This window comes from Nansenia antarctica (genome assembly GCF_963989245.1).
Source record: "Nansenia antarctica genome assembly, chromosome: 1".
Classification (NCBI taxonomy): Eukaryota; Metazoa; Chordata; class Actinopteri; order Argentiniformes; family Microstomatidae; genus Nansenia; species Nansenia antarctica.
In genome coordinates, this window is record NC_137674.1 from 84,656,579 (window position 1) to 84,678,218 (window position 21,640).

Here is a 21,640-nt window from a genome sequence, read left to right on the forward strand (position 1 = left end):
TTATGGAAAAAATAGTTTATGAACAGGTTGATAGGTACCTTACCGAAAAAAATCTGATGTATGAATTTCAATCAGGATTCAGAACATCCCATTCCACTGACACATGCCTTCTCTATTTGAACGACCACATCAACCATGAGGTGGACTCGGGCAAGTACTGCGGCATGGTCATGCTGGACCTCCAGAAGGCCTTCGACACAGTAGATCACCACATATTGTTAGATAAACTGAAAGCAATTGGGTTCGATAGAACATCGGTGGGCTGGATGCAATCCTACTTAGAGGGGAGGGAACAGGTGGTTAGTGTGAACGGAACACTGTCCCCCCCCCTCCCAGTGACCTGCGGCGTTCCACAAGGAAGCATATTGGGACCTTTACTGTTCCTAATATATGTGAATGACATGTCATCAGCATGTGATTGCAATTTGTTCCTGTTCGCGGATGACTCGGCTCTGCTGGTCTCTGACAGGGACATATTGCAGGTGGAAAAAGCACTAAGCACTGAACTGAGTAGAATCTGCATCTGGCTAGCTGACAATAAACTATCAATACACCTAGGTAAAACTGAAACCATCCTATACGGATCCCCATCTAAACTCAGAAAGGCTGAACATTTTTAAATAAAAGTGGGTAACATTAATATCACAAGAAAAGAGGATATTACATACCTGGGCTCCATCTTAGAGGCAAATCTTTCCGGAGATAAAATGGCAGCAAAAGTAATCAAAAAAGTGAACCATAGAACTAGATTCTTGTACAGGATATCCTCACTTGTCAGTAAAAACACACTGAGGACCCTATCAGGAGCTCTCATTCAATGTCACTTCGACTATGCCGTAACATCATGGTACTATAGAACCACAAAGGCCCATAAAACAAGACTCCAGACAGCCCAAAATAAACTGGTTAGGCTTCTGCTAGGCCTCAACCCTAGGACACATCTAACCGCTGCTCATTTTTTGAGCCTTGATTGGCTACGAGTAGTTGACAGAGTGCAGCAGCTTGCACTGGGCCTGGTCTTCAAGATACGCTACACCACAAAGACACCCAAGTACCTGTCAACATACTTCCAAAAAGTGAACAACGTCCACACATACAACACCAGAGGAAGCTCCACGAACCACGTTCAACCGCGTTGCACCACAAACAAGGGGTTAAACTCGTTTGCAAACTATGCAGTAAAAATGTGGAACGCCCTTCCTATAATCTTAAAGGAGTGCAAAACACTGCCCACCTTCAAAACCACTGTCAAAAAACATTTACAGGAGGCTGCAATCCGTAACTGGACCCTCTAAATCAAAAATCAGATTAAAAGACCCGATCTACCCACTGTACATACTTTGTGTTTTGTCCCCCGCCCCCACCTGTGGTGTATGTCCCCACCTGTCCTACCCGCTGTACATACCTGATGTTTTGTTGTATTGTATATCTAGTATTGTTCTTCCCATGATGGATGTATTTTTATCTTGTAGATAGTAATAGTTATTTGTCTGTATTATCTTGTAGATAGTACTAGTTTTTTTTTCTTTTCCTGTCTGTCTTACATGTAACGATGAATTGAAAATCAAGGACCCCAATTGAAATAAGCCAGTGGCTTTCTTGGGTTTTTATCCTTTTAGTTGACCTTGTATGTAATATGTACTTTCATGTACCTACTTCTGCAAATCTTCTAATAAAGTTTTCAATCAATCAATCAATAGACCAGTTGAAGTTTCCCAATTGTCCCATTGTGAAGCAATCCGTCGCACCACAAAATTTGACAGTGCGACAAAATCGCACGCCGTGTGCTTTGTCCCATTCAAAACAAATGGAATTGAATTTTCGCGGTGCGATTAAATCGCACACCGTGTGCATTGGCTCATTGAAAACAATGTAATCGAATTCCTCGGTGCGACAAAATCGCACGCCGTGTGCATTGGCCTTGAGAGTGAACAGTCTGAAGTATGTTTAAGATTAACATTGCAATATTTGATAGGCACACACAAATTCATACATTCAATACACAGATAATAAGATACATAATGCAAAATAACAAGAAATGCGTCAACAGATTATGATTTGTTTGTTTATTTAATCATTTATTTTGGCTCCGCCAACAAAAAATTGTTCTGCAACTGAACTTCAACTGTACTGTTGCCTAGTAACCCGAACACAAGAGGGCACACGAGAGGGAGTGCTGTTATACTGAATATCAGCACGGCTGAGATTCGGTTGTAGGTATGAGGCCGCAGGCCTGTGAGATTGCTTTTGACATGTGATATTGCTTTAATACAACAGTTCTACAGCGCAATTTATTAGTTAACAGTAATAAGTGACAACAGATTATGATTTGTTGGTTTATTTAATCATTTATGTTGGCTCCGGACTGGACTGTTGCCTAGTAACCTGAACACAAACATCTGCAGGCTAGCTACTTTGTATTAACGGTAATTTCGGAGTGATATATATAGTTAAAAGTCCCAGTGCTGTTATACTGTATATATCAGCACTCATGGAATGCCTTATTAACCTTTATTTAACCAGATAGGTCAGTTGAAAACCAATTCTCATTTACAATGACGATCTGGCCAATTGGCAGAACAGAGGCAAGTCTGTACATAAAACACAACACAGTATATGCAATATAAAACACAACCCAATATATACAATATAAACATGAGTGCAATACACGACAAGTATCAAAAACATCTATACATCACAACACAGTATGTAAAAGACAGCAGGGACCAGGGGGAAGTTATCTTCAAAGCAGCAGGTGCAGTGATCCGAAACAACATCTAAAAGTGAGTGTTTAAAGGTGGGTAACGCGATTAGAGTGGTGAGTTTTAGTGTCAACTGCAACGCATTCCAGTCAGTGGGGGCAGCAAACTGAAAAGAATGACGGCCAAAGGAGGTGCGGACTTTGGGGGGGACCAGAGTGATATATTTGCCGGAGCGGAGATTGCATGTGCTGGATGAGAAGTTCAGTAGTGAGCAGAGGTAGGGGGGGGATTTGCCGATGATGGATTTATAGATGAACTGATACCAGTGGGTCAGTCGCCTGCTGTGGAGTGATGGCCAGTTGACTTGGGAGTACAGGTCGCAGTGATGTGTGTTGAAAGGGGCACCAGTGACAAAGCGGATGGCAGTGTGATGGATGACGTCTAGTTTATTGAGAAGGTTTTTGGGGGCAATCCTGTAAATTATATCTCCATAGTCCAGAATTGGCAGGATGGTCATTTTTACAGAGGTGTGTTTTGCAGAGTGGGTGAAGGAAGCTTTATTGCGGTACAGGAAACCAATTCTTGTTCTGACTTTGGTGAGTAGGTTATTGATGTGGGTTTGGAAGGAGTGAACTATCGAGCCAGATACCTAGATATTTGTGGGTTTTGACAAATTCTAGTGCTGACCCATCCAGTGAGGTGATTTTTGGGGGACAGGAGGCTTGGGGTAGGGTCCGATGGAAGATCATGCATTTAGTTTTTACGGTGTTTAGGAGAAGATGGAGGTTGGAGAAGGCATATTGGATGCTATTAAAGCTGTGTTGGAGGTCGGTCAGGGCAGTATTCAGAGAGGGGCCAGACGTGCCTCTTGTCCAATCAAATTACTTGGTCGGAACTAACTGTTGTATAATTTGTATTAACAGTCATTTAATAGAACACCTGTGCGGCGGAGTGATACATATAGTTAAAAGTCCCAGTGCTATTATACTGTATATCGGCACTCATGGAATGCCTCTTGTCCAATCAAATCACTTGGTCGGAACTAACTGTTGTATAACAATGCTTATTTCATCTGTCATGGTGTGATAGAAATGTTATTGATGGAACTGTTTTATTTGAATACTGCTGTATTCAAGATTCAAGATTGCTTTATTGTCTGTCAGAGTGACAGAAATTCTCCTTTGAGAGGCTTTGTGCAGTTCATGAATACGGTTTCCACATTAAAAACACACATAGGTCACATACATACAATAAAAACAGACAGATATAACAGTGTTTATAAAATGTAGTGCCTATTTAAAAAGTCCTGTCTTCACATGCCTCCCGCCCAACCTGGATCCATACCAGTTCGCCTACAGAGCCCACAGGTCCACAGAGGACGCCATCGCGACGACTCTCCACGTCACTCTATCCCACCTGGAGAGGGGAAACACCTACGCGAGACTGCTCTTCGTGGACTTCAGCTCCGCCTTCAACACCATCCTTCCAGACAGGCTAGTGACCAAACTACTAGACCTGGGGCTATCACACTCTATATGTGCGTGGATCAAGGACTTCCTGACCGACCGCCCCCAGAGGATGCGGGTGGGCCCCCACACCTCCAAAGCCCTCAGACTCAGCACTGGGTCCCCCCAGGGCTGCCTGCTAAGCCCCATCCTCTACAACCTCTACACCTACGACTTCACCCCCGTCCACCCCAGCAACTCCATCGTAAAGTTTGCAGACGACACCACCGTGGTGGGATGCATCTCGGGGGGGGACGAGGCGGCGTACAGGGATGAGGTAGAGCAACTGAGCAAGCTGTGCAAGGTTAACAACCTGCTGCTGAACAAGTCAAAGACCCAGGAAATCATCGTAGACTTCAGGAGGAAAAAGTCCGAGATCCAGCCCCTGCTCATCGACGGAGAGAGCGTGGAGAGAGTCTCAACCCTCTGATTCCTGGGGATGCACATGCGGGATGACCTGACCTGGAAGGACAACACAAAAGCCACCATCAAGAGGGCACAACAGCGGCTATACACCCTGAGAGTCCTCAGGAAGGAACACAGCAAGCAGGAGATACTGGTGACCTTCTACCGCGGCGCAGTGGAGAGCATCCTCACCTACGGCATCTGCAACTGGTTCTCCAGCTGCACAACAGCGGAGAGAAATGCGCTACAGAGAGTCGTGAGAACAGCACAGAAGATCACCGGCGCCCCCCTCCCCTCTCTGGAAGAGCTGTACAACACACGCTGTCTCAGGAAGGCCTCCAAGATCTCCAGGGACCCGACCCACCCTGGGTACGAACACTTTACCAGGCTGCCCTCGAAAAGGCGGTTCAGGACCCTGGCCGCAAGGCCTTCCAGGCCCTGAACACAGCAAAGACCTAAGTTCTGGGCCCTGGACAGTCTGGACGGATTGATGGCAGCTGCTGGACTGAAAAAATCAGGTGTAGTGCTGAGGCACAAACATGTACATTTCAAGCCTGCAAACTGTGACACTTTAAATAAATGTGAAATAATACTATTGTGCAATATGACAACCCTAGTCGTCTATCTGTACAGTATAGTACAGTGGATAGTGTACATAGCCTTTATTTATGTAAACCAGCTCCTTCCCTTCTTGTGATTTTTTAAAAGTTTTTTTTTTTCCCTTTCCTAACACCAGAGGAGCCACCCCTCCTAAATGTCGTTGTTTGGTACCTGTACTGTAGCAATGACAATAAAGTCCATTCATTCATTCATTCATTTAAAAATAATAGTAAAAAAAACAGTATTATTATTTAAAAAGCTAAAATGTTGTGGTTTAAAAGAAAAACAGTGTGCTTCCTATTTTAAAATGTTCAGGGCGGTGGTTGCAGTGGGAATGGATGATTTTTTGTACGTGTTTTTCCAGGCCAGTGGAGTTCTGTAACGGTGGCCTGATGGAAGTGGCTGAAATGATTGGTGGAGGGGGTGAGAGGGGTCCTGTGTGATTTGTGTGGCTTTCCTGATTAGTGACCGGTTGTAGATTTCAGACAGGAAAGTTTGAGGTGAGCCGATGATTTTACTTGCCTGATTGACTATACGGGAGAGTTTGGTTATGACAGTGAGGGAGTTGTACCAGGATGTGTTATTGAAGGTGAGAATGGATTCAATGAGTGATTTGTAAACCAGGGTTAAAATGTCCTTGCTGACGTTAAAAGCCCTGAGCTTCCTCAGCAGGTGGAGGCGCTGCTGGGCCTTTTTGTAAACTGAATCAATGTGCTGGGAGAAGGACAGAGAGATGTCAATCTCTGTCCCCAGGTACTTGAAGGACTGTACCTGTTCAACCAGCTGGCTGTTGATGCTGAGGGGTTGGAAGAGGTGGTGACAGTCTGCCTTCTCCCTGTTCCCAAAGCACAGCTCTTTAGTTTTGCTGGTGTTGAGCTCCAGGGAGCTTTGCTGGAACACCAGGGCTAGGTCTTCTGCTGCCTGGTGGTACTTGGCCAGTGCATTGGCCCCAGTCAGGTGGGCCACCAAGGCCATGTCGTCTGCATATTTCAGCAGCACCATCCCTTCTGTGCTGCAGGTGATGTGGTATTGCTTATAACAATGTACTTACTATGTGTAGGAGCCAAAATTATGATTTTGGGGTTTTGATTTATGCAGTGTATCATTTATGTTAGTGTGCACACAGTCAGTTGTCCAAAAAACATGGTCATGGGTAATTGTAAGATTCCTGGATAAAAAATGATATAACTGTAGCCAGTTAAAATATTTAATATGCATGTTTTCAATATAAACTTTATTCAAGACTGCAGTCCATCTTTGGTTGTAATTGAATATATAATTAAAAGAAAACATTGAGTTTACTTATGTAAAACCGCTCAAAAAGTTGCGATAATATTAGTCACATTATAGGTTACATAATTAACATAATATGTTACATGATTGATTGACAATTAAAATAGATTGATTAATATGTTACATAATTGATAGACAGTTAAAACTGTTATTATTTATCGTTAAAAAGAAGTACATTTCTGTTGTATTGGCTAAGAAACTGCAGGTCCCAGAAGTCATTGCGGCAAGACGTCATAGAAGTTGACTACATGTATTTGTTTGTTTGTTGTTTTACGAATTGTAACGTCCAGATTGAAAGTGAATAATAGCTCGTTTGATTGTTTGAAAGTGATCAAACGTGTTTTTATACAAACAACCGTTCGCTTTATAGACCGACGTCCTAGACATATTTTTTTTTTAGGTAGAAAAGGTAAGGAAACTACATTTAGGTAGAAACTACATTTAGAACTATGGAAGCCCAAAACCAGCTCTTGCATCCTAATATAATTAGACCATATCAAGTCCGTCAAGAAAAATACATAAAAAATCAGCCAAGAAACATTGCCATTGCGTTTTCAACCAGAAACAATAATGGATCATTCGACATACAAGCGTAACACAAGTGGAATAGAATAGAATAGAATAAAAGTCTAGTATTACCGGTAGATAAATGATAGCAGACATAAATACATGTTGCATTATGGGAGAGATGATTGACAGGGCAGCCATGTTCATGGTCCTCCCATTGTGGAAAATACTGTCACGGTCAGACAAGCAAAACACTTCTCACATCTTTTAAAAACGCTTTTCCAGTAAGTAAGTCCTTATAAATCAACTGTATATAATTTAGGTTAAACTTCACATTTGATAAAGTTAAGACATTTGATAAATTCTGATATTATTTTTGATGGAAATATGTACTAATCTTAAAGAGAGGAGGTAAATGACAAACACGGCTGTCGAAACGACGGAGAGTTGCAGCCTTGTCTACTCCTAGGACAGAGTCTGGGGGAAAATGCTGGTTCAAATTATGCGCGGGTTCACCTCGGTCGTACGCAAGCATTTGGGGCTCGATCTTCGTTTCTATGGCTACATATGAGTTATTTAAGATGTCTTCTTTACTGTCTTTCAGTTGTTTGATGAGATGGTCAATCCGTTTTTGGTTAAATTAGCAGTGTAATAGTGGTAGTCCGTGGCTCCTCTGCCTTGGGTATTTGTTCCCGGTTGCGCATCAAGCTCCGCCATCATCATAGCTGGGGGGGGCGGGGATAACAACAATGACAGACACCTTCATGTCCCGCCTCCTCTCGACATATCGTATGCTGATTGGCTATCCTTCCATGTTTAGACAATTTGATTGAATGTTAGCCTCCCTTTGCCCTCTGTCCACATTGATTGGCTAGATTCGTGTGGGCGTTTTTGTTTTTTTTGTTTTTTTACAGATATACGCACTTTTAAGTTTTGGCTTGTGCCAGGCCAGGGGGGTATTCCATCAACGTCGCTGAAGGGAAACCCAGGCTTATTCTGATACGTCTCGCGAGACTTATCAAACAATCCAGGCTTATTTTGATAAAGCTCGCGAGAGTTATCAAAAATAAGCCTGGATTTTCCGTTAGCGACATTGATGGAATACCCGCCAGAGGTGTCAAACTATGTAGGCCTAAATACCGCACATGTGCGTTTTAAAACCAGATGGTAGTGATGGGCAGACGAGGTTTTCTGAAGCTTGGGGGTCCATCATCCAAATTGTGCCCGAAAAAAGATCCGAAGCCTCGGTGCCTTGACAACTGTGCGAATAGCGCCATCTGCTGGTGTGAAGAAATTACAGCAACCATTTGAAGAAAAAAAATACCTCACCGATAAATTCATTGTTGCAATGATATATTTAATAATCAGATTTATTAAAGATAAAATAAAGCCTTGTATTGCACAGATTTTTTAATATTCATGCGCTTGAATACTGTAATTTCAGCACTTCACATCTCAAATTCTGTGTTTATCTTATGACATTAACACATCGGTAATTAAGGCTAAGCAAGACAAACAAATAAATACAGCAATCATTTATCACACTGTGTTCTGAGTGGATCATCCAAGCTAGGTGTCGCATGTAGATTTATTATTCCAAGCAGGTGGCAAACAAAATCTGCTCTAAAGCTCTCCCTTCTACCTGTTGAGCAAGACTGTCAAGCAAGACTTTCAATCATGAAAAGGTACCCAAGTGTTGTCTGTTGTTTTTAGAGGTCTGCTCTTCTCAGAACAGCAAAAAGAAGAGATTTGGTGTGCCTGCATTCTCATTTTATGGACCCAAATTGTGGAATACGCTGCCAGTTTACATTAGGGATGCAACCTCAGCACATATGTTCAAGTCAAGACTAAAAACCCATCTTTTTAATATTGCCTTTAAATGACTAAATAATTAAATTAAGATTATAAAAACCGATCCTTTTAATATTGCATTTAAATGACAAAATAATTAAATTAAGATTATATAATGATTAAAGCACTTTGAGCTGCAACGTTTGCAGGAAAAGCGCTATACAAATAAAGTTATTATTATTATTGAGACCAGTTGAAACAGACAGAAGCTTCCCTGCATCGGTGTAATACACGTTTTAACAAAATCATTGTCACTTGGCCACAGCCATTTGATTACAAGTCCCTGCACGTGTGCTTCTGAAAAAGTACGCTAGCATCGAAGCCTCGGTATCGTCAGCTGGGAACTTCATCAAATAATAATAATAATAATAATAATAATAATAATAATAATAATAATAATAATAATAATACCGGTAATAATAATAATAATAATAATAACTTTTTATTTGTATAGCCCTTTTCCTGCAAACGTTGCAGCTTAAAGTGCTCCAATCATTATATAATCATAATTTAATTGTTTAGTCATTTAAAGGCAATATTTAAAAGATGGGTTTTTAGTCTTGACTTGAACATATTTGCTGAGGTTGCATCCCTAATGTAAACTGGCAGTGCATTCCACAATCTGGGTGCATAAAATGAGAATGCAGCCTCACCAAATCTCTTCTTTTGTACATGTGGTACACAGAGAAAACCAGCGTCAGAAATTGGGCTGATATGCTAGCAAATAGACGTCAACACTTTCCTTCCTCATCTTCTTCCTCCAGTGTTAAACTTGCCTGGCCGATGCACAGAAAAGAAAGCGAGATTCGCTTTGATTACGATAACAAATATCTTAAAAGTGTTTGATTCTCTACCTTTTACCTCAGGTGATCTTTAACAGCCATGGCCCGTACAAAGCAAACTGCCCGTAAGTCCACCGGAGGCAAAGCCCCGCGTAAGCAGCTGGCCACCAAAGCTGCCAGGAAGAGCGCACCTTCCACCGGCGGAGTCAAGAAGCCCCATCGCTACAGGTGAAGGGACAGACGGACTGACGGACAAGCTCAGAGAGGCTCTTAGAGCTGCGATCCCGTGTTCAAATGTTTAGGGGGTAGTGGTGGTCTAGTGGATAGTGAGTTATAGATTGGTGATCAGAAGGTTGTGAGTTCTAATCCCGCCTGAAACACCACCACTAGTGTGCCCTTGAGTAAGGCACTTAGCCCTCAGTTACTCCATGTAAAATTAAATAAATTCTACTTAGTCTGCTTAAAATGCCAAGATGTCATACTTAAACAGTAGGCACATATGTTACATAATGGTTCATATTATATCTAATAAATAGTTGGCAGTTAGTTAATTCAGGCATTAGAGCCGTTACCTGTGAATTGAATGTTCATTTCTCTACCATGTCACTCTCAGGCCCGGTACTGTGGCTCTGCGGGAGATCCGTCGGTACCAGAAGTCCACTGAGCTGCTGATCCGCAAGCTGCCCTTCCAGCGCCTGGTGAGGGAGATCGCCCAGGACTTCAAGACCGACCTGCGCTTCCAGAGCGCCGCGATCGGAGCCCTGCAGGTCTGAGCTTCAACCCAGGGTTCCCGCGCTGGTCTTAAAAAGCCGTAAAGTCTAAAATCCAGAAATCCAACTCATAAGGCCTAAAATATCAGCTATTCGGTCTAAAAATTAGGTGCTAGGTCTTAAAAATGAGATCCTGCAAGGAAATCAGTCCGACCACATCTATTTACTCAGAAATTAATCAAGCTGGAACCAAAGAAAATTCGTCCTTTTTTGTCTGTATGGCAGTGAAATCCCTAATTTCATCACCTCGAGGATGGCAAAAAGCTATCATACGGTGTCGCGAATAGGTCAAAAATTCTATTCAAAGAGGTCTGAAAAAGGTCTAGACTTGTTAAAACTTGTAGGAACCCTGACCGTACAATAACCTGCTCTTCATCGCCCCCTGCAGGAGGCCAGCGAGGCGTACCTGGTGGGGCTGTTCGAGGACACCAACCTGTGCGCCATCCACGCCAAGCGGGTCACCATCATGCCCAAAGACATCCAGCTGGCACGCCGCATCCGCGGGGAGCGCGCCTAGAGGCATATCTCTCTCTCTACACCTCTCTCCCTCTCTCCCAACCTCACCATAGTCTGTCTTCCCCCTCTATTCTCCTCTCCCCTCTTTACTTATTATGTTGGTAGTAATCTTAGAGTCATAACGATTATTGATTATGAGAATAAAGTATATAGCTGTTACGTTTCTCAATAGGTTCTGTGTGTATACAATAATGTCGGATCCAGGTGCGGTGTAAGTAAAGAATGAGACGGAGATATAATAAATTAAAGACTCTCTTTACTGAGACGTATGGTTCGCAGGTACAAACATAAACTTTTAGACGGTACAACAAAAAGGGGAGCAGTAGGGCTCAGCACGTAGGCAATAATAACTAAGGCACTGCGGTCAATAATAATAAGTGCACGGAAACTAAAGTTTGAGCAAAGGGCTCCAAAGGAGGTACAAGGTTGCAAACCAGCAAACAAAGTCAAAGCTCAATTACGTTCCGGGTAACGGATACGTGAAGTGGTAATACGTACACAGGATACTGAAGCATTCCAAACGGGGTAACACAAGTGATCGACTGACAAGGGAACAAGGAAATGGGACACACCTATATACACAGACAAACACTCACAGGTGACAACAATCATCAGATAATTAGTCCAGGGCTGGAGCACTGTCGCTCTTCGACCAGTAGGGGCGATGGGGAGTCCTCTTCGCTGACCCCCCTTGTAACAGTGCCCCCCCCCTGACGAACGGCACCAGAAGTTCACCCGGGTGCCTCGGGATGGAGCCGGCGAAAGTCCGTGATGAGGCTCGGATCTAGAATATCCCGCCGAGGCAACCAGGTACGCTCCTCAGGCCCATAACCCTCCCAGTCCACCAGGAATTGGAGGCCCCTCCCCACCTTCCGGCAGTCAATAATCCTGTTAACCGTGTAGGCAGGTTGTCCATCAATGAGACGGGGCAGGGGGGCGGGGCGGGGTGGAGGGGCCATGGGGGAGAAAACAACGGGCTTGAGGAGTGATACATGGAAGGTGGGGTGAACTCGCATGGAGGGTGGGAGTAGCAGTCTGTAGGCCACGGCGTTGACCCGCCGCACCACCTTAAACGGCCCCACGAAGCGAGGAGCCAACTTGCGTGACTCCACCCGGAGGGGGAGATCCCGGGTAGACAGCCAGACCCTCTGACCAGGACGGAAGACCGGGGCCGGACGGCGCCTGCGGTTGGCCTGGCGTTGGGACCTGTCCGAAGCCCGCACAAGCGCCGCCCTTACCCGCCTCCAGGTACGGCGACAGCGGCTGACATGGGCTTGGACCGATGGTACAGCTGCCTCCTCCTCCTGCTCCGGGAAAAGGGGGGGCTGATACCCGTACTGGCATTGGAAAGGGGAGAGGCCAGTGGAGGAGCAGAGGAGGGTGTTGTGGGCGTATTCAGCCCACGCCAGCCGCCGGTTCCATGTCGCCGGATTGCTGGAGACGTAGCACCTCAAGACCCCCTCCAGGTCCTGGTTGACGCGCTCCGTCTGCCCATTGGATTGGGGGTGGAACCCGGAGGACAGGCTGACGGAGGCGCCAAGGCTGGTGGCGAATGCCTTCCAGAACCTGGAGGCGAATTGAGGACCCCGGTCGGATACCATGTCCAGGGGTAGTCCGTGCACCCGGAAGACATGCTGGACCACTAGCTCCGCCGTCTCTTGGGCCGTGGGGAGTTTGGGGAGGGGGATGAAGTGCGCCGCCTTGGAGAACCGGTCTACCACCACTAGTATGGCGGTGAACCCATCAGATGGGGGTAGACCCGATATAAAATCGAGGGCTATGTGCGACCAGGGACGTTTGGGGATGGACAGGGGGTGTAGGAGTCCCGGCGGCCGTTGCCGGGAGGCTTTACTGCGCGCGCATAGGGCACAGGCTGCCACAAACGCACGCGTGTCCCCCTCCGCTGTGGGCCACCAGAACCTCCTTCGTATGAAGTCCAATGTCCTGGTGGCCCCTGGGTGACTGGTGAGGGAGGAGGCGTGCGCCCACTGCAGCAGTCGTGCGCGCAGTCCTCGGAATGTAAAGCCTCCCCGGCGGACCCCCGCCCGGGTCAGGCTCCCGCCTCAGCGCTGTCCTCACTACCCTGTCGATTCCCCAGGACACGGGGGCGACGACCAGGCCAGTGGGGACGATCGAATCCGTACTCTCCACCAGGTCCACAGGATCGAACTGCCTCGACAGTGCATCGGGCTTGGTGTTCTTAGAGCCCGGTCGATAGGAGATCGTGAACTGGAACCTGGTGAAGAATAACGCCCACCTGGCCTGTCGGGAGTTGAGGCGTTTGGCCCCCTAGATATAGGCCAGGTTCTTGTGGTCCGTCCAAACTATAAAAGGGTGCGCGGCCCCCTCCAACCAGTGCCTCCATTCCTCCAGCGCGAGTTTGATTGCAAGCAACTCGCGGTTCCCCACGTCGTAGTTGCGCTCCGGCGCGGACAGCCTGCGAGAAAAAAAGGCACAGGGGTGAGTCTTATTGTCCTTGGCGCAGCGCTGTGACAAAACCGCCCCTACCGCAATGTCCGAGGCATCCACCTCCACAACAAAGGGTAGGGACGGGTCCGGGTGCACCAGGATGGGCGCTGAGGTGAAGCGCTGTTTTAATGCCGTGAACGCGGTGTCCGCCTCCGGGGACCAAGAAAAGGAGCGTAGGCTAGTCTGGGTGAGGGCTGTCAACGGGGCCGCTAAGGCGCTAAACCCGCGAATGAACCTCCTATAAAAGTTTGCGAAACCCAAAAAGCGTTGTAATTGCTTGAGAGAGGAGGGTCGGGGCCAGTCCAACACCGCACTGACCTTTCCGGGATCCATGAGTAAATTCCCCTTGTCCACCACGAAGCCCAGAAAGGAGACAGTGTCCACATGGAACTCGCACTTTTCTACTTTGACAAAAAGTTTGTGATGGAGAAGGCGTTTGAGCACCTGCCGCACATGTATTCGGTGTTGGGCTAGGTCCTTGGAAAAAATTAAGATGTCGTCGAGGTAGACGAACACCGAGTGGTCGAGGAGGTCTCGTAGGACATCGTTAACAAGCGCTTGAAATACCGCCGGCGCGTTGGCAAGGCCGAACGGCATTACCAAGTACTCGTAATGTCCTCTGGGGGTGTTAAAGGCTGTTTTCCACTCGTCCCCCTCCCGGATCCTCACTAAGTTGTACGCGTTTCGTAAGTCCAGCTTAGTGAAGACCCGGGCCCCCTGCAAGGACTCAAAGGCCGTCGTCATCAACGGAAGGGGGTATCTGTTTTTCACCGTGACGTTGTTTAACCCCCTATAGTCGATGCACGGCCGCTGCCCCCCGTCCTTCTTGGCCACAAAGAAAAACCCTGCACCCGCCGGGGAGGTGGAGGGGCGAATGTGGCCCGTGGCGAGTGCGTCGTCGATGTACTCCTTCATGGCCAGGGTCTCAGGACCGGAGAGGGAGAACAATCTCCCCCGAGGGGGCGTGGTGCCAGGCAGGAGGTTGATGGCACAGTCGTAAGCCCTGTGGGGGGGTAGTTCCCTAGCCCGCTGCTTACTAAAAACCTCCCCCAGATCCCAATAGACCTGGGGAACGCCCACTACGGCCGGAGCCACTGGAATGTCTGTAGACCCCGCCGCTAGCGTGGAAAAGGGTCTAGGGGCTGTAGCTAGGGAGTGGGAAGGGACTGGGAATGGGGTTGGCAACGAGACTGGGAAATGGGGTGGGGTTCTGGGAGGGTTGGTGATTCGCCCCGTGGACCAGTTAATGTTGTGGTTGTGCACCGCCAGCCAGGGGTGCCCCAGGACCAGAGGACAGTCAGGAGACTCAATAATAAAGAACTGGATCAGCTCCCACTGTTCTCGCTCCACCTGGAGCCGAATAGGTGGTGTGCACTGGGTAATGAAGCCGGTCCCCAGAGGCCGGCCGTCCAGGGCGCGGACCGGTAATGGAACGGGAAGGTCCGTGAGAGCTAGTCCCCACTCGTGGGCTAAGCCCGTGTCCATAAGGTTCCCCGCCGCCCCCGAGTCCACCAACGCCCACACCCGTCGTATGCGGCGTCCCCCCTCTAACGTTACCCCCAAAAAAGTCCGGTGATCGCCCATTGCGGAAGGTGATTCATGGCTCACCAATGCCCCTCCCGACATTAGCGAGCCCTCCCGTTTCCCGGCTTCTCCGGGCAGGTAGCGACTAGGTGTCCAGCCCGCCCGCAATACAGACAGCGCCCCTCTCTCTGACGCCGCTGTCGCTCGGTCTGGGAAAGGCGTGCCGCTCCTAACTGCATTGGCTCATCGCAGGTGGGCTCCTCCATGAAGCCACTGGGTGGTTTTACACCCGGCGTTAGGTGGGAGGGCGCGCCCCTAGCCGAGCCTCTCTCGCGGTCCCACTCCCGCCGTCTATTATCCACCCGCCGAGAGAGGTCGACTAAGTCGTCCAGCTGCTCAGGCAGCTCTCGGAAGGACAACTCGTCCTTCATGACCTCCGAGAGCCCCTGAGCATACAGGACGACCACAGCGCGCTCCTCCCACCCGGTCTCTCTGGCCAGGGTGCGGAACTCCACGGAATAGTCCGCCACCGTGCGATGACCCTGTCGACAGGCGGTGAGTCTCCTGCCTGCCTCGTAGGTAGAGAGTACCCGGGTGTGATCGAAGACTTTCCGCAGCTCTGCTATGAAGAGCTGGGAACTGGCACATATCGCAGTCCCCCTCTCCCACTCTGCCGTCGCCCAGGACAGGGCACGTCCCGTTAGCAGAGTGGTGATATAGGCCACCCGGGACTGCTCGGTGGGAAAGGAGGTCGGTTGTAGGTTGAACACTAAGGTGCACTGTGTGATGAACTCTCGGCAGCCCTCTGGACGTCCGTCGTACCTCTCTGGAGGTGGAAGGCGAGGCTCACGAGGTGTAGGCGGAGGTGTAGGGACCAGTAGTGGAGGTAGGGCTGCTGCGGCGTTGGCTGCGGCGGCGACCAGTTCAGCGTTGTCCTGGCGGTCCACCAGGCTCTGGACGGTGAGGGACAGCTGGCGGAGATGTTCACTCATCTCACTGAGGAGACGTTCATGCTGGGTCAGCATGGCACCTTGGGTGGCCAGTACGGTGCGAAGGTGCACTACATCCGCTGGATCCATAGTGGTCAGTCGATCTGTTACGTTTCTCAATAGGTTCTGTGTGTATACAATAATGTCGGATCCAGGTGCGGTGTAAGTAAAGAATGAGACGGAGATATAATAAATTAAAGACTCTCTTTACTGAGACGTATGGTTCGCAGGTACAAACATAAACTTTTAGACGGTACAACAAAAAGGGGAGCAGTAGGGCTCAGCACGTAGGCAATAATAACTAAGGCACTGCGGTCAATAATAATAAGTGCACGGAAACTAAAGTTTGAGCAAAGGGCTCCAAAGGAGGTACAAGGTTGCAAACCAGCAAACAAAGTCAAAGCTCAATTACGTTCCGGGTAACGGATACGTGAAGTGGTAATACGTACACAGGATACTGAAGCATTCCAAACGGGGTAACACAAGTGATCGACTGACAAGGGAACAAGGAAATGGGACACACCTATATACACAGACAAACACTCACAGGTGACAACAATCATCAGATAATTAGTCCAGGGCTGGAGCACTGTCGCTCTTCGACCAGTAGGGGCGATGGGGAGTCCTCTTCGCTGACCCCCCTTGTAACATATAGCTGTGTTTTTCTTAGCGTTCTCGGCAGCAGCAGACTTCTAGGGTACTCTCTTTGTGCATGTACCTGCTTGGTGCTGATCAGATTCCCATGCACACACACACACACAGGCCCAATCCCATTCCTTATTTTTACCCCCAACCCCTCTTTTTCGAGTGCCCCTCACTTTTTCGACTTGCCCCTCGCAACAGTTTACAAGGGGTAGTGGCTGAAGTCTTCCCCTTATGAAGCTATCAATCAATCGATCAATAAAGTCATCAAATAAAAAAGAACAACGCTTCATTACCAGGCCAGTTCATGACAGAATAGCAGTGCTCTATAGGCTAGCAACCCTGCTCCTACCCTGCCAGTCTGATATTAGAGGAGAGGGTACAACCCTGCTCCTACCCTGCCAGTCTGCACTGATATTAGAGGAGAGGTAACAACCCCGCTCCTACCCTGCCAGTCTGATATTAGAGGCGTGGTAACAACCCTGCTCCTACCCTGCCAGTCTGATATTAGAGGCGTGGTAACAACCCTGCTCCTACCCTGCCAGTCTGATATTAGAGGAGTGGTAACAACCCTGCTCCTACCCTGCCAGTCTGATATTAGAGGAGAGGTAACAACCCTGCTCCTACCCTGCCAGTCTGATATTAGAGGAGTGGTAACAACCCTGCTCCTACCCTGCCAGTCTGATATTAGAGGAGAGGTAACAACCCTGCTCCTTACCCTGCCAGTCTGCACTGATATTAGAAGTGCGGTAACAAGTGCAACAACTGCTGCACAAAGGGGGGAAATGCGACATAGAAATATGTCAAAATGCAACTGTCATGCACAAATCAGCCATTAACTAGCTATCTAGCGACATCAGCATACTAGCGATAATCTTTTGGTTATGCTTGTTATAAAGAAAAGGTATTGTAGGTGCAAGGGATGTATTGGGATTGGGCCTTACAAACACAAGACATTTACAAGCACACCTCAGCTGTCCCTGTGGAATGAAGAGTTTAGAAGGCATGCAGAGAAAGTGTGAGACGAAGGGGTAGACGGACAGACAGATGGTGGTCAAAGGTAGATGGGTTAAGTTGCTGCCGAGGAGTTAATCTGTCCTTGGCAGGGTGCTAGAACAACTGCCCCCTGTCCCCTCTCCTGCCCCACATCACCAGCCACATGGAGGGAGAGGGGAACCTTTAAAGAGCGATGTACAAAGGAGAGTCTGTCTGCCTCGTTGTGTGTGTGAGGATGTTGATTTTGATCTGCACAGCAAATTGTATACAGTTCACAAAAAACAAAACAATTACTATATTGATCATTACTGTCACTGTGTCAGTGTGTGTTCCCCGGTCAGCGTTCCTCTTCTATTAATTGTGGTTTTTAAGAGTTATATAAGGTTATGCAACTTAATTGATGGTAGCTTTACTTCTATGTCACCATTGCATTCCATGTGTTTTCATGCATTAAGAAGATTTTCACATAAATTATTTTAATTCAGAACATGAATTCAATTGATGTTATCCCAATTTTGTCAATTTAACCACCAAAATGTATCAAAATGTTTTTACTTGAATGATATAAGACTACAGATGAAGTCAATAATGTCATCTGTAATCATCAACCACGATTTAGAGACGAATAAATGAGAAATATGCATATTTTGAATACATAATTATATTCATACAGATGATGTAAGTTGCATGGGAATATCAAAATTACTGTTATAATATATTACAACAATGTGATGAAACAAGAGTATAACATGATTGACAATCTTTTTTTTTTGCAAAAGTTGAGTAATATACATACTAGTTGCAGGCTAATATGTTTCTATGACAACTGCCGCCTGTCAGATGCGCACAGTTGGAGGTAGTCGATGCTCTCTCAGGTTATACATAATACATAGAGCAAAACATGTAATAAAAATTACAAAACAGTTTTGTCAAGTTTTGAATTTTCCCTCATGGTTTAGTTTTTAGTACTTCTCATAATTTGCCACATGACTGATCTCGGCCACTGGGTGGCGCCATCGCACACAACATCGCTTTGCACTTCACACCAGTTTGGGTTGAATACAGCCTGGCGTTTGAAGAGACGAGAAGAGACGTTCTTCTGAAGCAACATTTTAATGCCTTGTCACAAATCGGTGGGGCCGAGTGTACAGGATATACATTGCAACACAATAAATACATAAACATACAGTACAGGCCAGTGTCGCCGGCAGGATTCGATTTCATAGTACGCACAGAAACGTAAAAAACTTTGCAGAAATAGCGCAGACTAGCCTACAATATAGGGATGTAGCAAGCTACATGGTGGTCAACAGAGGTATCGACAGACACTCCCACATTTTCCCACCTGTTTCAAGCAACGATTATTTAGATCACCTCTCAAAAGAAGAAAAACTAAGATATGTGAACAAACTACACATTTTGGACACTTGCGATCCATATAGAGCACCCGCTGCAGTATTTCAATCACTAAAAACAGCGAAGTCTCTGCCAGAGCTGCAGTTCGGTGATGTTTACATTACATATCTTGTGGAGAATCATTCCCCTCACACTGCCGCCAGTACTGTACTCTGATGCGCACCTTCCCACTGACATTCCCAGCGCCGTCGGCAAACAACAAACTAACGGGTTGAGTGATTGGCTGAACGCAACGTGAAAGACTTTATTAGGGGGTGTTCACACGTGACTTATTTTTTAAGAAAAAAGCGTGGCCTTCAGCGCCTTTTTACATACAACCCTATGGGAAAAGGGGAAAAACTGCCGCTTTTTAAAAAGCGAGAGAAAAGCGCAGCTGCCTTTTAACTTTTCAGAAAGGCGCTGTGTGTCGTCAAGCGCCTTTCTGACACCTGATACTGGTGTTTCATAACGTGGTTCCAGTGTTAGCAGCATTCGGCAGAAATCTTCATTTTCCGCAACACTGTTGCAAATATACCCAGTTCAACACAACACAAAATACATATAATTATTAAGCACGTTTATTACATTAAAAAAAAAATCCTTTAAAAAAAATTGTACGCACAGTGCGTACAGGATTCCGGCTGCCGGCGCCACTGGTACAGGCCAAAAGTTTGGACACACCTTCTCATTCAATGTGTTTCCTTTATTTTCATGACTATTTACATTGTAGATTCTCACTGATTGATTGATTGATTGATTGATTGAAAACTTTATTAGAAGATTTGCAGAAGTAGGTACATGAAAGTACATATTACATACAAGGTCAACTAACAGGATAAAAACCCAAGAAAGCCACTGGCTTATTTCAATTGGGGTCCTTGAAGGCCTCAAAAGGCATCAAAACTATGAATGAACACATGTGGAATGATGTACTTAACAAAAAAGTGTGAAATAACTCTAAATATGTCTTATATTTTAGATTCCTCAAAGTAGCCACCCTTTGCTTTTTTGTTGTTAATAAAATAAAAAATTGTTGTTGTTAATAAAATATATAATAATAATATTAAATATATATATATAATAACATATTATTATTAACACATATTATATTTAATATTATGATTATATATTTTATTAACAACAAAAAAGCAAAGGGTGGCTACTTTGAGGAATCTAAAATATAAGACATATTTAGAGTTACTTTTGGCCTGTACTGTACATAGTGCAACAATGAAAACACAAGAGCAATAACAGTAACCATAATACACATTTCAACAAGGATCATTCAAGGCAGGTGCAAATAGATACTAAATAGGACTTATATTGTCTTGTTTTGTGATGTCATCCCAGTGTGATGTGAAAAGTGAAAGTGGAAGAATGCAGTTTCAAAATATCTGTTTATTAACACTAGAACAGCCATGGGTGGGGTCACTTGACCAAATGAGTAAAAAAAAGTATACCTTTGCACTCGATCACATTTCAGGACCCTCCTTTCATGACTTTTCCTAGATATGTGCGTTCTACCACCCAGTATCCTTACATTTTCAAAATCACATCAGGATAAGCTAGATAAAGGTATTTTGCCGTTTGTCTGTGTAGGAGGCAGGCTAATTTACAAGACGCGCCAACTAGTGGTCGTTGTGTGTAAGTAGCAGCTTCCCATTGTAAAGACTATGGTCATTTGACCCCGAGACGGCTCTTATAGGTAAAATAGGCACGGCTGTTCTAGTGTTAAGATATACTGTCCTTGATGATGGTTGATCACACTGAGGCAAGCCAACTAATTACTGGGATGACATCACAAAACAAGACAATAGAATTAGAAGTCGAAGTGTCCTTGGGCAAGACACTGAACCCCAAATTGCTCCCAATGAGCGGGCCGGCGCCTTGCATGGTAGCTTGTCGCCATTGGTGTGTGAATGTGTGTGTGAATGGGTGAATGAGAGGCTGTTGTAAAGCGCTTTGGAATAAGGAGCTATATAAGTCAGTCCTTTACAATGGCCTCTCATTCACCCATTCACACACATTCACACACCAATGGTGAGGTAGGTAAGCTACCATGCAAGGCACGACCCGCTCATTGGGAGCAATTTGGGGTTCAGTGTCTTGCCCAAGGACACCTCAACATGTGGCCAGCCGGGGTTCTATCTGGGGCATGCTTAAAACCAATCTATTCCTTTTAAGTGAATCCGTGGGGGTACTGAGTGGTTGTGCACTTCAGGTAGAAGGTTCTAGCAAATGGTAATCCAGCAAGTGGCAGCGTCAGCTTCTGTCCTTGCCTGGCTGTGCTGCGGAGCAGTGCATTGTGGGTAGACGACACTGTGACAGAACCTACAGGGAGACACAAAAGAAGAGACCAACATAAGCATCATGGATACTTAGGTTACGTAGGTAATAATAATAATAATAATAATAATATATAATAATAACTTTATTTGTATAGCGCTTTTCCTGCAAACGTTGCAGCTCATTTAGTCATTTAAAGGCAATATTAAAAAGATGGGTTTTTAGTCTTGACTTGAACATATTTGCTGAGGTTGCATCCCTAATGTAAACTGGCAGTGCATTCCACAATTTGGGTGCATAAAATGAGAATGCAGCCTCACCAAATCTCCTCTTTTGTACATGTGGTACACAGAGAAAACCAGCGTCAGAATACCTGAGAGCTCTATTGGGCTGATATGCTAGAAAAAG

At 46.1% G+C, this 21,640-nt stretch overlaps 1 protein-coding gene across 3 annotated transcripts; it reads left to right on the forward strand.

Annotated features, from left to right (window-relative positions):
* The first annotated feature begins 7,233 nt into the window (after window positions 1–7,233).
* LOC308164625 (histone H3.3A) lies at window positions 7,234–11,095 on the forward strand. Of its 3 annotated transcripts, none has more exons than XM_080538701.1 (4): window positions 7,234–7,296; window positions 9,730–9,873; window positions 10,259–10,412; window positions 10,804–11,095. In XM_080538701.1, exons 2-4 carry the CDS (start codon window positions 9,746–9,748, stop codon window positions 10,930–10,932), a joined length of 411 nt encoding a protein of 136 aa, XP_080394827.1. In that variant the 5' UTR covers window positions 7,234–7,296; window positions 9,730–9,745; the 3' UTR covers window positions 10,933–11,095. The 3 variants fall into 3 exon arrangements, with proteins under 3 accessions (XP_080394827.1, XP_080394828.1, XP_080394829.1); XM_080538702.1 differs by having other exon boundaries at window positions 7,254–7,300; XM_080538703.1 differs by lacking the exon at window positions 7,234–7,296 and adding an exon at window positions 8,679–8,697.
* Window positions 11,096–21,640: the final 10,545 nt, after the last annotated feature.